General features: G+C 40.4%; 1 protein-coding gene across 2 annotated transcripts in view; it reads right to left on the minus strand.

Annotated features, from left to right (window-relative positions):
- The window catches only part of CLIC5 (chloride intracellular channel 5), an 84,824-nt gene that overhangs the window by 21,622 nt on the left and 46,061 nt on the right, over positions 1 to 17,141 (minus strand). For both annotated transcript variants that reach the window (XM_071548211.1, XM_071548212.1), the window contains exons 2-4: positions 11,033 to 11,142; positions 10,572 to 10,697; positions 9,165 to 9,271 (exon numbers count right to left, since the gene is read on the minus strand). In XM_071548211.1, coding sequence (XP_071404312.1) covers positions 9,165 to 9,271; positions 10,572 to 10,697; positions 11,033 to 11,142 — 343 coding nt within the window. The remainder of the gene's footprint in view (positions 1 to 9,164; positions 9,272 to 10,571; positions 10,698 to 11,032; positions 11,143 to 17,141) is intronic.

Consider the following 17,141-nt stretch of genomic DNA (forward strand, 5'->3'; position numbering starts at 1 on the left):
ATTCGCATCAGAAACTTAAAAAAAAAATAAAATCAAGCTCTGCAGTTTATAAAACCATATTATTTATAGTATGAGATTATCACTCTGCTGTCTTGATTTTTGAGATGCTGTGTGTTCACTCAGAGGAAAAATGATGATTCTGGGACTAACAAAGGAACACTTACCTACATGTATCTGCATTAAAGTATCAGTAAAATGAGCTTCTGGTAGAGGGAAGCTGGGCTTTAGCAACAGTGCTGTGGGGACCCCTTGTGTTCCAAGATTTAAGGACTTTAAAAACTTTTTAAAAGTTTGTTACTCTACAGTCTGTTGGCACTTGAATCTGTAATATCAATTTCTTTTGATTCCAGGCATGTAGAAGAATAAAGTCTGCTTTTGTTTACTCCACAAAAACTGCAATGGAACTTCAATGTTCACCAATTCCAGCAGTGGTGAAGATACCTGAGAGGGAGGCACAGCACTGCTTAGCTAGAAGCACCTGAGGATGAAATTTTAAACCTATTAAGTTCCCAAATCCCTTAGTTCACTTAGAAAATCTCAGTCTCAAACTGATTTATTTCATGTTTCCAGTATTTTTTGTCCTTTGTGTTCAGAAGTTGTTACTGAGGCACAAAAAGCCATGAGATGATGAGATCTGCAAATGACTCACATCTTAATTCTTTTCCATTGTTTCTCTCCTTCTGAGATTTTTTTGTTTCAAGTCCCATGAAATGACTTAGGGATCATTCTGATTATGCCTCAACCTCTCTGAAAGGAGCAGAAGCATAAAGAGCTGTAATGATGTCTGGATGTATGAAAAAAAATCATTAGTAGGGAGGTCACATTCCCTCTGTTGCAACTTTACTGCTGTGGCAAGTATTAAGAACATTTTTCTGCTTTCTGGTGTCCCCAATTAAAAAAAAAGGCATTAGGCATTTCAGCAAGAGGTCAAAGGAAAACAATAATACAATGTTCAAGAACTGGAAAAAACCCTCAAAGACTAAAGACACTTCAGTGCACCAAAGACACTTCAGTTTTTCCCATTTTCTGCTCAGTCAAATCAAAGCCCTTTAAGGATGAAATGCTGACATGCTTGTTCAATGGCAAAACTGACTGGGATGGGATCTGCAGGAGATGATAGCAAATAATCCAAAGGTCCTCCTAGGTGCAAAGTCCATGAAATTCAGAATTTTTTTTCTGCAGTCAGAAAAATCAGGATATTTTGACAAATCAGGATATATTAGTTACGTCTCCAAATTCCATTTGTTACCTTATTCCCAGCACTATTTTCAACTATTTAAGAACTGATTTAATAAAGAAAATTAACAACATCGATTTTCATTTATGTCTCGTTCTTGTTTTCCCTGTTATTTTATGAAGAACATTTGCATGCATAAAACAAAAAATCTGTTTTGGGAAAAACAAATTCTGGGCCAATTTTTCTGCCTTTGAAGTCAACACCAGTTTTGCAAACTGACTTCCAGAAGCCAGTCACTGGGCTCTCTATCATGTGATAGCTTGCTCTGCAGTGGCTAAATATAAGCCTGTGAACAATCCTCTCAGGACATTGAGAGCAGTTGGGTGTTTAAAACTGAACATTTGCTTATATAAGATTTGGACACTGTACTGAGTAAGGCCATAACTTCATCTAAGTCCTCAGTGTGGGGAACATACTTAAGATACACCAAGTATAACGTGCTGAGGGGAGTCACCCACCAGGGCAAAACCATAGAGCAATGAAGTTAAAACTCAACCCTAAATAATAATGTAATTTAGGCTTCCCATTCCAGCAGTGAGGCGCTTAATTCTTCCCAGGACTGCTGCTGCCAGATTGCTCTAATCCATTTCCAGCTGTGCTACTGCTCCTGTGTGCGAGCATGGGAGCTCAGCTGGGAAACAGAACAAAGCATCCCAGTAAAGCCAGCAGCACTTGGAGGAATATTCAAACACACAGGGGAAATAATTCCCTCTTAAAGAAGAGAGTCTGCCAACTACTGTTCCCACTGCAAGTGCTGCAGTCTAGGCCTGGCCTGTGCTTATAGGCCCTGATTCAGCAAAGGCTTGAGAACTGCCTTAATTTCAGCATTTAATTAATCCTGCTGACTTCAGTAAATTCTGTAATTTTAATTCATAGAAATACATATCTTTTTTTCTTTTTTTTCCCCTTTCCTCCCTGTGGTAAGCTATGTCTTCAAAGTTTCTTCAGCACAGATGTGTCATAAAATTATGTCTGTTAGTAAAATAATTGCAAATATTTATTATTCCCATTCTGCATCTGAGACTGGTAATCAAGCATAGCAAGTTCCTCCTTGGAGAGCATGCAGTCTGATCACATCTGGACTTATGGAGAATCTTAGTTTTGTGCTGTTTTTACACAGTGTTTTTCACATTTCCACCAGGAAATCTTTGTGCTTCAATTAGCAAGGTCTCAGAAGAAGGAAAGTTCAGAAAGATTCCCTAATAAGGTTCATATTTCTCAGATTAAGATGTTGACTTCTCAAATTAAGATGATGGTGTGTTATCATTTTAGAGAACAGAAACCCTCCTCTTTCTAATGGCATAAAATTTCAGTTCTCAGTTCGAGCAGGTCAGAAGATATTGGTCCTTAAAGCTGTCACTGGTCCAGACAGAATATTGATGGCTCTGGGCCTCCAGCCAACATGATTTTGAGGAGAACTTTCAAACAGTTATTTCTCAAGCAAAGTTATTTTGCAAACTGCTGTTTCTGGGCATTTTAGAATCAGTCTTTGATTACTGGGCAGAAAGCAGATGAAACAATTTAGGACAGATGATAAATGCAACTTGCAGCACTTCTTAACAAGTTAGCACACAGCTATCACCACAGTTTTAGTGGTCTTTATATGTGTGTTTTTATAAGGAGACAGAGTGAACAGTTTTATTAACATATCATGAGTGAGTTATGTGGGTCATCCCAAATGGATGGCAATAAAAGCTTTATATCACACTCACCAACATGTATTTGGGACTTTATGTGCCACAAATGTTGCAGAAAAGCTATTTTACATATGTTTTAAAGACTGTGTATTTTTTATATTAGGCCTGGTTTTGTAAAGCTGCCAGGCACTTCAGCTACCACGAGCTCAACATTATTCAGCTCAGGGGGAGTCATAAAAACTTATTTAAAATGTTCTGAAAGAGCTTTCATAGATTCATAGAATGACCTGTGTTGGAAGAGGCTTAAAAAATCATCTTGTTCCAACACCCCTGCCATGGGCAGGGACACCTTCCACTACAAGAACTGTCATCTTGACATATTATATCACAAAGCAAGTCCATTTTCCCTCAAACAATTTTAAAAGTTGTTTCTAGTCCTTCCTGGTTGCATATCAGAGAAAACTTGGTATTGTCACAGCACAGGACAAATTGTGGCTCCTGCTGGGCCTTGGATAGATGTGGGGTTTTGTAGTGGGAAAGGGAAAATCTGCAACTAAAAAGGAAGAAGGAAAAAATTTAATGGCATGTTGATACAGAGATATCACACACATATTTATATATTTATGTTTATGCCTGTATGTATTTCTATGGCACTTTGGATACCTGCTCAAAAAGCAGACAGCATTAATGTTGGTCCCAAGTAGAGTCTGATCCAAGATTCCGGCCTCAGGAAACTCCCCATTAGTACAAGGGCATTCAAACAGCTTTTCAAACTTGGCCTGGGTGAAGTCAAGAGGAGCTTTGCCAGGAACTTTGCTGAGCACAGGGTGAAGCCTTTAGGCACAGAACAGGTCAGAAGAACCAAAGCCTCAGAACAAGGCATATCACATTTACAGTTATAATGTGATCCCTTTGGATGAGAGAAGCCAGGCTGGAAGGAAGAGAGGTAACCCCCTGCGCTTCCCCACCATGCACGGAGATGCTCTGGGGAGAGATGTTTGGCTCTCCTACACCAACCTGCTGCTGGATCCAGACCAGACCACTCTTGTCAGGATGACACAGGCTGCCCCACCACATCCAGAATCTCCTACCCCAGTTCAGGTGTCACGAAGGGTTTGCACCACAGGGCTAATATTACTGTAAATATTGTACACTGGGTTTTGGAGTGCACTTATTTAAAGAGGCTTCCAGGAAGGATCAGCATGCACTGTTCAGCCTGTGCCTGTACCTTTACTACAGGTCTGACTCTCTGTTTAGCAGGAGTAACTCCACAGCCTAACACTGCTGTAGAGCAGTTTAAATTCCAGCCCTGTACGTGTGTGTGCATATCTACTGTACACACACAGACACAGCACAGGGGGACAGACATTTCCCACCTCACGCACTTAACCACAAAGTGTGATGGAGCTACTGAAAGAGGTGAACAGCATTTAATCACATGTGAGTTAATGATTTAAATGTGCTTTTATTTTTGGCCTCTTGATGTAAATCCAAACCAGACAAGCGGAGTCCTCTGGTCAGACGGCTGGAAATTCCTCTGCATGAAATCATGTTGGTGGTCTCCCAGCTCAGCGCCTTCTGAAGAGCCGTACAGTGAAATATCCTTCCGTACCACTAATGAATGCGCCCACCCACACTGGAGCTGGTGCCCCCTAAGAACTCAATTCAAGAACAACTTTTTAAACTCATACATGAAATCAAAGAGCTCATTCTATGAGCCAAAGAACTTACAATTTTAGGCGGGACAGTTAATGGGTGGTTAGTCCACGTTGTCCCCTTGGTTTACAGTACACAGTCTCGCAGGAAAAAATAATAAGCAGGATACTGAATATGTACACAGCATTCCAATTAATTAAATTTCATCCTCCTCCAATGAATACATAAATTGTTGCTACTCTGGTGACCGAACAGAGCTTGAGTGACTTGCTCAGCATCAACCAAAGGAAGCAAAGTAAACATACAAGACCTTGGTTTACTTTCCTGTGCTCAGACAAGTCCTCCTTCTCAATATTAAACAATCACTGAGCAACCAGAAACATTCAAACTGGCTGTGAAAATTTGAGCAAGAGCATCCAGGGAATAGTTTTCAAGGCTACTGCCACTGAACCCTCGCAAGGACTCCTGTCCTTGTGTGAAGGAGCACTTGTCATTTCAAGTACAAGGGGTGAAGCCTGATAACAACAGCCAGAGAACTGAACAACCCGAAGCAAGACGTGGATCTAATCCCACAGTGAGGAGATGACTCCTTCAAATAGGCCTGTTATAAAATTATCGAGTGGCACAGGGGGTGGAAGGAATCAAGTTCTAATTGAACTGACTTGAAATAATAAATGCAGACACTTTCTTTAAACACAGCTTGCCACATCCTGAGAATCTGGAATCAATTCCTTCCCTTTCATGAAGCTTAAAAGTGGTGGGACTTTGATATGGCATGAGCATGTTTGCTTCTGGGCTTACAGCCCTTGCCAGCCCCTTCCAAAACTTTCAACATTTTTATATTATAAGACAGAAAAGTTAGGAAAACAAAGATGGAAAAAAAGAATCAGAAATTCAGGGAACTATTAATCAGGGCAGCCTTGCTGCCAAATACCTTTGGTAAGTAAAAGAATCATGATCAATAACATATTGCCATGCAGACTTAGAGGAGAAGGTTATCACCTGCTCCTGTGCCAGGCATAAAACATAACGGTGTGTGGCTAATGAAGTACTGCATGAATCCAGAAAAAAAATCACTATTTTTCTCTGTAGTTCAAAGTAAATTTAACTTTTCCAGAAAAAACATTATTTTTTCCATTTGTCAAAAATGATAGGTTGCTATGAAACACTCCTCTTTTGATGATGTTGCATTTGTAAGAGGAAACTTTCTTGGCAGAAGGAAGCCTATTTTTGTGAAGGAGATGTTGTGGCCCTGATTGTAAAGCTACTTGTGTAAATCGCCTTGCTTTATACATTCACATATTTGCCAGCAGAGGGTATCACAATCTTAGAAACAGATGTACATAGGTATTGAATCTAGTCATTTACATGTGAGGATTCAGACACACACACTGAACGAAGAAGTCACCAGTCTTCTGTTTTCTTCATTAACTTTCCCATTATTGAAAGAAAAAAGTCGTTTAGCTACTTAACAGACTGTGTTAGCAGAGCCATCTCCCTGTCACAGGACAGGTGATACTGCAATGATACAGCCAAGAGATGGCATCACCTGAAGCCTGACATTGCTGCATGGCCCTTCTGTAAACCCTCCTGGGCAGAGCAGCAGCTTGGGCTTATCTTCAGTGGCCATTAGGCTCTCATTAATCCTTACATCCAGTATCCTCACGCTGTGTAAACCTCATTAATTACCCCAATCATTTCATGCCACTTTTCCACACAGGTGTAACAGCCACAGGCTGTAGTGAGAGCTCATGTTGCACAGAGCACACAATCTCTGCTAAACCTGTACACTATGAAGAATGATCACATATAATTACACCTTAACCACACTTCTCACAGGCAGAGATAGGCTAATGCTACAGATTTCCAGCCTGATATCCCACACGTAATTGAGTTCACTTCCCTGACTCTTCAGTTAAGAAAATGTATTTTAAACAACCTGATGTTTGGTACTTTAGCTTACTTGGTGTTCAGCACTCCCCTATTACCAATGAAAATAAATTAAAATTATTGTGGCCAGGACTGAATGATCTATTTTTAAATTATTAACAAGTCTTTTTCTATTTGTGTTTTGATCCTGTGAAACTGATGTCCCAGTCGCTGATGTGACCTGCTGGATTAACCCAAGCACTTGAGTCAGCTGGAGTTGGGAGCAAATATAGAGGAAAACTTTTAAATACATTTAACTATTATCTGATTACCAGAAATCACTGTTCTTTTTGGATCTCACCTGCTCATATGGAAAGAGGGAAAGAGATTTCACCTAAATAATTACATTTTATGTTTTAAAATGTTTTTATTACTCCAGAACTATATACTACTATATATACTGTTATGTAGGAAAGATAATGCATCAGAACCTGCTGTTAAAGGACATGGATCAAATTGGGGCTAGAACCTTATATCCCTTTTGGATCAGTGTTGCAATTTTACAAAATACCATTCAAAAAGAAATGTGTTTATGTGAAAATATGTATACAGTGGTGCTGTCCCTTCCTTTTCAGACATAGTCTTTTCACTGCTCCAGAAATCTAACAAAACAACTTTTTGATTAACTCATCCAAATCAGCCTTCAGAATACCTGCTCTTGTTCAGATGAACTGGATAGGAAGGTGGGTGAAACGCCCCTGGGATGAGGGAAAAGATATTCTTGCTTAGCCCTTGAAAACTAAAAGTCAATCACTCTGCTGAAATTGAGGTCTATGCCCTGCACAGTGCAAGTCTGCACTGACAGTCCCAAGGATCTCGAGGTCCTCAGGTACTTTATTCTGTTGATAGAAAGAACATGCAGGTACTACTGATACTATGCTTGTCTGTGCTTTATTCTCCTTGCACTGCAGCACTCCAGCTGTAAAAAGAATTAAGCTAAAAACTTTTCACTACTTCAAAAACAAAAGCTGAGCATCAGTACATTCAGAGATTGCAGTGATATGAAGGAGAACAAACCAGGTAACAAAAATGGAGTGAGGATGTTTGCAGGGAACAAGGACTGTTGCTCTCCTGCAGTTTAATATCTCTTTTCTCTATAACATTGATGTGCTTCATTGCCATTGCATACATTTTCCTTTTATTTTCAAGAGTACCTAAACCAAGAGTTTGTTAGGCAGAACTAGGGAAAGCTCCCATCAATCATACTGCGGTTCCCAAAGTGTGGAGTTCTTTGTGGGGTTCGATTCCTTATCTCACAGTAGCAGATATCTGACCTCAAATTCCAGCTCTGCTTATGGCCAAAGGCAGACAATTCTAGGACAGCCATTTATTCCTGTCTGGAGCTGCCAGCCCTTGTGAGTCCAGGGATTTGCATATGGCAGAGTCACTGAGAAGTGAGATTCTACATGTGGACAGATACTCGTGGCTGTTTTAGGATACAATCTGAAGATTTACCATTGCAGACCATAAAAATTCCTTGTAAATGGCAAAGATATTTTACTTTCATTGTAAAATCTATTTAGTCTAACTCTGAAATTATTTTCCTTTTACAACTTCCTACAGAGGTTAGCTGAGCATCCCATTAGCATTAGACAAAAAAACCCCAACATTTTAGAATCACTGAGAAATGAAGCACTGTAATTATTTCCTTCTGTTAACAACACAAAAATATGAAGGAGGAGATTGCTATCTGACATAAATCACCATTTACCAACTTTTATCTCATGGGTTAGCCCTGGGCAATGATATATAATTGCACAGATGAAATGTGGGGCAGAACTGGAGCCTGAAAAAATCTAGTTTTCTCTGAATGATATGAGCACATGGTGTTCAACATGCCTAGGTCTCTGATTGTGAAACCAGTAACATAAGACAAGAAGTACATCATCAGTGAGAGACTGCAAATATTCTGCTGGATCACCTCAAGAGATAGGGATGTGCAATTCCTTAGCTTACACAGAGCAACAGGAGTTCAGTCTAGCTGAAATGTTGCTTCTCGAGGCGAAAGGAATGTGGAGAAGAACAGTAATTTCATTAAGAAGACAGTGTGGGATGCTTGTAAATATGAATGGCATCTGGCTTCTGGGGGGGTTCTTTCTTTGACAAACAAACATGAGAAGGAAAGTCTGGACCTTACCAAGTGCAATTACATTTCTTAAAGCCCCTTCTTTCATTTAATTACTTTATAATTGATGTCTGGATGTAACTCAGTTTGTATGAACAAATTAGCTACAGCAGCATAACATAATCATGAAATAAGTGGGCCAAGAGCCTCATGGCCTCATCTGCCAAAGTATGAGGGGTCATGGCATGAGTTGCTGTCACAGTTTTGAGTCCAGGACACACTCCTCTAAGCAGTGCCTGGGCAGAGTAGAGGAGGTGTAGCACAGGCCACTAATCACAATTAGCAGTAAGGATCCTGTTCTGGTGAGGAAGTGGGGCTGTAGGGACAGGAGTCAAGTCATGACTGGTGGTATAGAGGTTACTAAACACTTTGTGGCCTGTTTTATTTACTACTACAGATGTAGTTAATTCAGCTGTGAACATGTGAATTTAGTTCACTGAACCAATCAACTCACTCTGATCAGCAGCTGAACCTGATGTCATCTGAACAGACCTTACAATAAAATGGTGAGGGAATGGCAAAATTATTCCACTTGTAAGGACACAAAGTCCTCAGCACATTTGGCAGAGATCCTACTCACCAGCATTATCCTGCTGCTTGGTATTTTTGATGTATGCAGAAAATTTGGAAAAGATATCAATTCCAGCAGTGTTTGATTCCCGGTGCTTCGCAGCCAGCTTGGGGTACCTGAAAAAGCAAAGCAGTGTGAAGAGTAACATCTTGTTACCAGCATCATAGGGATGATACAACTAAAATTTAATAGAAGAAAGACAAAGGCTCCTGTACAAGGAACTGTAATTAATACCATCATTTAACTCAAAACAACAGCTTGGCAAGCCCCTCTTAATAATATCTGTTATCTGTCTGTCAAGGCAGGCATTTTGAGAGTTACAAGGGATAGTTTCAAGACAAAGGTAATTGCACTTGTGCTTTGTGTTACCACAATCCAAGACACAATGGCCTTAAATCAGAAGGAGGCATTAATTTCCAGAGAGATGTGGGGGAGTTTGGTATCAGCTCTCTCCATTAGCAGTGGCAGTCGTGTCCAATCCCTCATGCTGAAAATGTACTCCAGGATGGAACAGCAAGGCATGTTAGGATGACCCAGGTGAGGGAACATAATGGTGGTGCAAAGGAAAGTATCACTTTAAAAGATAAACACAAACCAACGACTCCTACAGACTTTAGAGGTCTTGGAGCAGAGTATAGAAAATTTAAATATCTGATCTCTTGCCTTAGGACTGTCCTATTGCTGATTCACTTGGAGGTAAAACACTCCATAAGGAACCGAGCCAAATTTCATTGATTCATAGATTCTCAGGTCCAACTCACAACCCAAGGATTTCTTTTTCCCATTACCCTTGTATTAAGTCCAAAACATTTGACTAACTAAGGCATATCTGGTAAATCTAAACCTTTCCTTGTAGCTTTCTCATACTGAAAAAATCTGGGCCTTATTTCTAATCTGAATTGGTTTGGTTATAACTTCCAGTCAGGGGCTCCTGTCATTTCTTGACTAGAATAATGAGCACTTTTCTGCCTCCAGAGACTCTTGTCCTCTGTAATCAGTTCCCCTTCCAAACTTCCTAATACACCATACAGTTCAGAAACCTCTAGTTTTTCACTTTAAAATGCTTTTCCTGGCACAGATGCTTTGTGTGGCCATTCTCGGCATCTACTCCAAGTTATTTTTAGCTTTGCAAAATGTGGCCACCAGACCCCTACGAAATTTTTCTTGTACTGGTCTCCTTAATTCTGCATACAAGGGCATCCTGAAATGTGTACAGAGAAAACATTCTGCAGTTATTAGTCACACAAGTAACCTTCACACATGGAAGTCATCTCACTGAAGCCAGCAAGTTTCACAAATAAATATTACTCCTGTAAGTAAAGGTTGTAGGAAGGAGCGCTTTTTAGGAACTCTTCTTAGGACATCTTTCATTCCTAGGAAATGGAATATTGACTGGAAAAAGGCTCAAGTTCTTACTTTGGAGGTGCAAGAATCTCTTCCAAGAATTCCTCAATCTTGTTAACATCTGTCTTGACTTCTCCATTAAATGTCAGGAAAGGTGGGTGGGTCCCAGGAGCCAGATTGTGCAGGTCAGCTGGCTTTCTGCAGACAGAGAAAAAAAGTCATGAAATCACTAATCTTTATGGTCAGGTAGTTGCACAGATATTTATAGTTCCTGCAAAATCAGTCTGCCCTCTTTTTTTTCTTTCTGTAATTTGTGGTTGGAAGACTTTGAAACTACCCCAAGCACTCTGTTTAATATAAAAACATTCCACAAGTGAAAAAAAAACCAACAACCAAACCCAAATCCCAACTATTTTGTTGTGCACCACAGGCTCTCTAGTTTAGATTCAAAACTGATTGAACTTGGTGGGGCTTTTGTATATGGCAAACACTGGATCATTTAACTATTTTCAATTAAACTGAACAACTTTTACCTTTTCAGATCAACAGTGGTGACATTGAACACAACTCCTTTGAGCCACAGGATCATGAAGAGACGCTGGGAGAACGGGCAGTTCCCAATGCTCTCTCCATCTATACCAGCCTAAGGGATGGGAAGAGAGGAAAAATGGATTTCAGACTTGTTAGTCATTTACTTCCCTCAAGATGGAAATTTGGATGTTGCAAGAAAAAGAACCAGTTTAAAAATAACCAGCAGTGCCTGTTATTTAATACAGTTTATCATCAACACCAGAATGGAGTTACTGCAGGATTCAGCCTTTGTCAAGAGCTTGAGAATGCAATGCGGAGCCCCTTCTGAGGGAAGCTCTGGGTAAGGAGATGTGTTCCTTTCTGATGATAAGGAACATCCAGTATGTTCTTTCAATTACTCTTATCCCTCCAGGACTGCCTGCCTCATGGACAGAACAGAAAAACTCAGCACAGGTTTTCTGCTCTATTTAAGTCTGTGGGCTGCAGATTATATCAACTGAATATCTGCTTTACTGTTTTACTATCTAAAATGTGTACTTTATATTTAAACCCAAAAACTGCAGCCATTGACTCGTTCTTGTTCACATCCAGTAAAGCAACCGCTTCAAACACAACCAGATCCAGAAACAAACCCGCACCCGAATCCTTCGGTGGTTCAAGGAAGATTTTAGCCACCACGTTCAGCCTGTTCCTACCTCCAGCACCTAATGAGTTGCCTACAAACCACTACAAAACAATAAAAAATTGCTAGTGTTAGCATTGAGGAAACAGCCTATTTTTTCCTCTAAAAATTTATGTCCTTAGCCATGCAAATTCTGACTTTGAGCCATGGAGGGATACAAATAACACCAGCTGAACTGAGCCAAAGCTGCGTCCAAGGACAACATCCTTCTACAATAATTATGCTTGTGGCCAAAGCTTTCAGGACGATAATGGTTTTGATAGATTTCCATTTTAATTTGTGGTACCATTGTGTTTAAAAGATTCCTATAATCCTGGTGAAGCAACCAACCTTCCGCTGTTGATCCACATGTGTTGCATAACTGTATTTTATGCACACAGTGTGTGTCCGAATACGGCTGATGAAAGAGCTGAGCAAATGAATGCCCTTTTCCTTTGGAGACAATATTATATTACTCTGTTGGTTCTCATAAATTTTGTCTTATTAATATTCAAGCTGTGAGGTAGCATTTCTCTGTCTCACAGAAAGAATCACTTCTAATTGAGGTGCTGGAGCGGGGCCAGAGAAGAGCAACAAGGCTGGTGAAGGGACTGGAGCACAAGCCCTATGGGGAGAGGCTGAGGGAGCTGGGGGTGTTTAGCCTGGAGAAGAGGAGGCTCAGAGGTGACCTCATCACTGTCTAGAACTACCTGAAGGGAAGTTCTGGCCAGGTGGGGGCTGGTCTCTTCTCCCAGGCACTCAGCAATAGGACAAGAGGGCACGGGCTTAAGCTCTGCCAGGGGAAATTTAAGTTGGATATCAGAAAAAAATTCTTTCCAGAGAGAGTAATCAGGCATTGGAATGGGCTGCTCAGAGAGGTGGTGGATTCACCATCCCTAGAGATTTTTAAACGCAGATTGGACGTGGCACTGAGTGCCATGATCTGGTAAAGGGACTGGAGTTGGACCAAGGGTTGGACTCGATGATCTCGGAGGTCTTTTCCAACCCAATCTATGATTCTATAATTCTTGCATCTCTGTGAAACATCCACAGCACAACTAGAAACATTTTGAGACTAGAAACATTGTCCTGCTGCTAAAAATTCAGGCTTTACCTGTGAAATGACACTTTCTGTCACCAAACCGTGGAGACTGTGTGGATTCAAGGCTTGGAGACAAACTGCCATAACGTTTAGGGCCATGTATTGAGTTTTGCTCTGGATTCAGAGTCAGTCTGAAATACTCAAACTCTAGAGGTATTTGGCTACAAGGGAGAACAGTTTAGCTGCAGTTTTACTTGAAATTCTGGATCTGCAATATGTCTGGCACATGGAATATGTAAGAATCAGCAAACAATGTGGATGAAAGAGTGGCAGGACTTGAGGATAAGAAGATGCATTTTCCCATCTACCTGAGGTGTGAGTAGCCTGATTCTGTAAAATTTTATGAGTTAAATAGTTGGCACTGTTCTGCAAATTTCATGGCAACAGCAACAATGTCACCATGGGAATAGGCACCACCAATAGTGCATGCCATAATTACTGCAAAAAAATCCAGTTGTTGATTAGGCATTGGCTTGTTAAACCATTGCCAAGAACTTTTGACTTCTTACCCTTCCTGAAAAGAGGCAAATGCTATGGGAGAAAACAGGAATATGACACCAGAAACTAGAATTTGAGGAAAAACAGATTGATGACTGAATCAGAGGGTGAAAGAGTGCAGGCAGAAGGGCTGATTCTCATCTTACCTTCTCTGGAATTACTTTGGCTTATACATTCATTGGTTCTGTTTTTTTCTTCACCTGACTGCCTTCAAAGCAAGTGCAAAACTCTGGTTTGCCAAGTTCTGCCAACACCTTGACAGCAAAAGAATCTTGTCTCACTATACCATGCAAAGCTCCAGCTCTCCTGCAAGTCTCTATGCTGCTTGAAGGCAACGTCCTGCCTGACCTCATCACCCTCTTCTTGTGCTGCAAGCAACAATTTCAGGAGAGACTCATTTCCCTGTTCTCTCCAACTATATATTCTCATGCAAAGGTCAAGGGTTACCCAGATCTGCATCTTTTACACATTCTCTGTCCTTCGAGGAAATGGTAAAAAAACTCTCGCAAGACCAGAGGACTAAAGGGGGGACAGAGCAGTTGAATTACAAGGAAGAAACAGAAGTGATGGGTCCTGTGAGGCAAAGGGATGTAGACGTCATTGGGGAAAGGAGATGTGAAATGTGGAAGAAATAAGATTCACTTGGTGATCAAAAATAAAATTAATTGTGTAGGTCAATTGAGGCCTCCAACAGAACCAAATAGACAAAATATCTTCTCAACACTTCCAAAGTAATGGGAAACATTAATTGCTAGAGACACACTGGGAATAGACAGAGGAAATTCCAGAAACAAAAGATAAACTAAAGAAAAAGCATGGTATGGTCTCTGTTCAAAGCTTCTGGATCTGGAAGCCAGGCTCATGATTTGGGTGGAGACTGACTCGTGCGTTTTGATCTCATGTGACTGGCATAACTGAAAACACTACCACAAATCACAAGGCAAACTGGTGACAGAGGAGGGAACAGAATCAAAATCTCCCCAGCAACACAATTTGTCCATTAAATTAATCTCTTTTTCTGCAGAAATTACAGGCAAGGCTGTCAGTTCTGTGAATCCTTTGTCATTGCTTCTAACAGCAGTCAGTAATTCAATGTTCAGCACTCAGAAAGAGCAAAACCTTAGTAGGTAATAACTTCAAAGGCTTTATCAGAGTGTGGTGAGATCCCTGGTGAAGTCTATTAACTACCAGGAGGAGATGAGAAAGAAGAAAGAACTTCCCAGGCTTAGCCACTCTTGAAAGAAAAACAGCTTTCTTAGAGCATCCTGGTAGTGCCTAAATACAAACCTATTACATATCTGTCCAAGGGTAAGGGCTCAGAAAGGCAGGAATTAAATAACACCTTAATCAAGATCAAGAACTCAAACAGTGGATGGAAAGAAAAGAGCAAATAATTGACAAGCTGGAGAATGACCATTTATCCCTGCTGTTCCCAAATGAGCACAAAAGCTTCCCTGAAGCACAGTAAAAGTGATGAACCACTTATAAAAACGAGCAAGTTGATGATATATGCACTCTCCCTGCCAGCAGTGCCAGATATTTCTGATATAATAATTGCAACTAGGGACAGTTCTGGCAATTCTGATTTAAAGATTGCACCCAGGGATAGACTTGAGGCGTTGTGGACATACTTGTTAAAGTGCACTATAAGCCCCACAGCTGTGAAAGGGTTTTAGAGTCTCCTTCTCCCAATGGAGAAGAACCTTATCTGAAAAGGCAAATTCCCAGAGTGACAAAGAGTAAAAGAGATTTGGAGATTTGCTGGGTGAGACTCTTCGGCCAATGCTCATCCCACGGAAGTTTAACTGTGATGCCTAAGGGAAGGTCTTCTGTGCAAGTAAGACCAAGATGCACATCTGAAAGATGAACGTGGCCACCTTTCATTTTGACTGAATCCACTGAGTATCTGATTTTATGTGGGAAGGATATGGACTGCAGCAATAGAAAAGCCTGGAGTTTGTGGATGCAGAATTTAAAGATAATTATTTTGCTCCATCTTGGAAACATTACTTTCTGCTCCCATTTTTTCCTACAAGCTTACTTTGATTAGTTTACCTACTAGAAAAGTAAGTTTTTCTGCTTAATATCCAGCTATTTACGTCCTTCACACCAACTGATGCAAGGTCTTGCCCTGGAACTTGATATAATCACATCAGGAAAAGTCCACTGTTATACCAGCTGCTTGCCTCTGTCTGAGTAATGGCAAGAATGAACAAGATGTTCTCATTTATTAATTATAAGGAACTCCTCCTGAAATACTTCAGCTATTTTTAATGAATTAATTAAACCTTACAGACAGTTGTGTGCACAAGTGGGGGCTGTACAGACACATTATCAATTAAGGAAATTAAGGACATTTCAAGAGGGAGGAAAAACAGTCTTGATGATTTTATGAGTTTGTATCAAGTGTTTTTGTAGAGTCATGGTAGTTTCAAGAGCCTCCAACCACTGCACAGCAGAGCTGAACGATGTGAGCAGGGAGCTTTTCTCAAGTTCAAGCTAATACTTTGCTGTAAATTAAATAACTGGAATAAACTCCCTCACATATTCCAAAAATACTCCAACTGGTACATGCACAGGGATTGCAACGCACACAGAAAACTGTGTATTATTTTAATTAACCTCAAGGGAGGTAAAAAGGTAAGTTTTAGTTTCAGTTATCCCCAAAATATAGAACTTTAAAGAAATACACCACTATTAACAATGACTAAGCATCTATCTTAAAACTGGCAGTGGTGGGAAGAGTTGCACAGCACGGAACAATGTGCTTTCTCTAGGCAAATAATATACTTGGTTTTATCTATCCTCCTTCTGCTTTCATTTTTCACTGCACTGAGGCCACTCTTCATGTGGTCCAGGGTTCTGTAAGACTTGGGGGTAAAGCAGGGAGATACTTCTGATGACACTAAAACATGTTTCTTTTTTCAAAAGGATTTTTAACAAGCTAACAAAAGCAGTCAGCCTAATTCACCTCAGTGTTTCCCAGTAAAGATTAAGGAGGGATTTGATTTCATCATCCCTACAATCAAAATTGAGACTCACACTTGGTTACACCCTCTCTGTTTTAAAATTGGGAAAGCTCCTGCCTTTTGACACTTACTCTCCTTACGCTCAGAACCCGAAGGGGAAGTGAAAATCCCATGCAAAATGCAGAGCAGGCCAGGAAATATCCTATTTATTGCGCCATTAAGAAAAAAAATCTGTCTTAGTAATTATACCACACACACAATAGCACAGATCTCCATTGTAGGGGAAAATCATTGGTTGCAACATGAGATCAGACATGCCAAGGTATTGCTTTAGTAAGGATACTTTTTTCCCAGTTTCTTGTCTTTTTTCTTTCCCAGCTTCTCATCCAAATGTAAACGCCAGTGAGCAATTTGGAGTGCCACCAACAGAGAGGCCAGCTAAGAAGTGCACATTCATAGAGCAGCACTGGTAGGTCTCAAGTATGAAGTAAATCTCATTGCACAAGCCCTGTCTATCACAGGACACTCTTGTTGACTGTGGCTCTGGTTCAGGAAAGCATTTAAGCATGTGCTGAAATACATCCCAATTCAGAGGAAGTATATGCTTGACATTAAGCATGTTCTTAAGTCCTGATGATTTCAATGGACTTAAGCACATACTTAAGCACTTTCCTGAACAGGGGCCTATAACAACAATAATAAATTTGCTGTGCAGCATTTTAACTTCACTGGACTTTTTTCTGAGATTTTATTTTGCTATGAGAAGCTCTGAGCAGAAGCCTTCCAAGGGAGGGCAAGATAGAACAGGACTATATTCCTAAGGACACACACACAGAAATAGACTATGTGCATGTATGTTAAATAAAAATAGAGTATTTGCC

This window comes from Pithys albifrons, chromosome 2, assembly GCF_047495875.1.
Source record: "Pithys albifrons albifrons isolate INPA30051 chromosome 2, PitAlb_v1, whole genome shotgun sequence".
In the NCBI taxonomy this organism is placed as follows: Eukaryota; Metazoa; Chordata; class Aves; order Passeriformes; family Thamnophilidae; genus Pithys; species Pithys albifrons.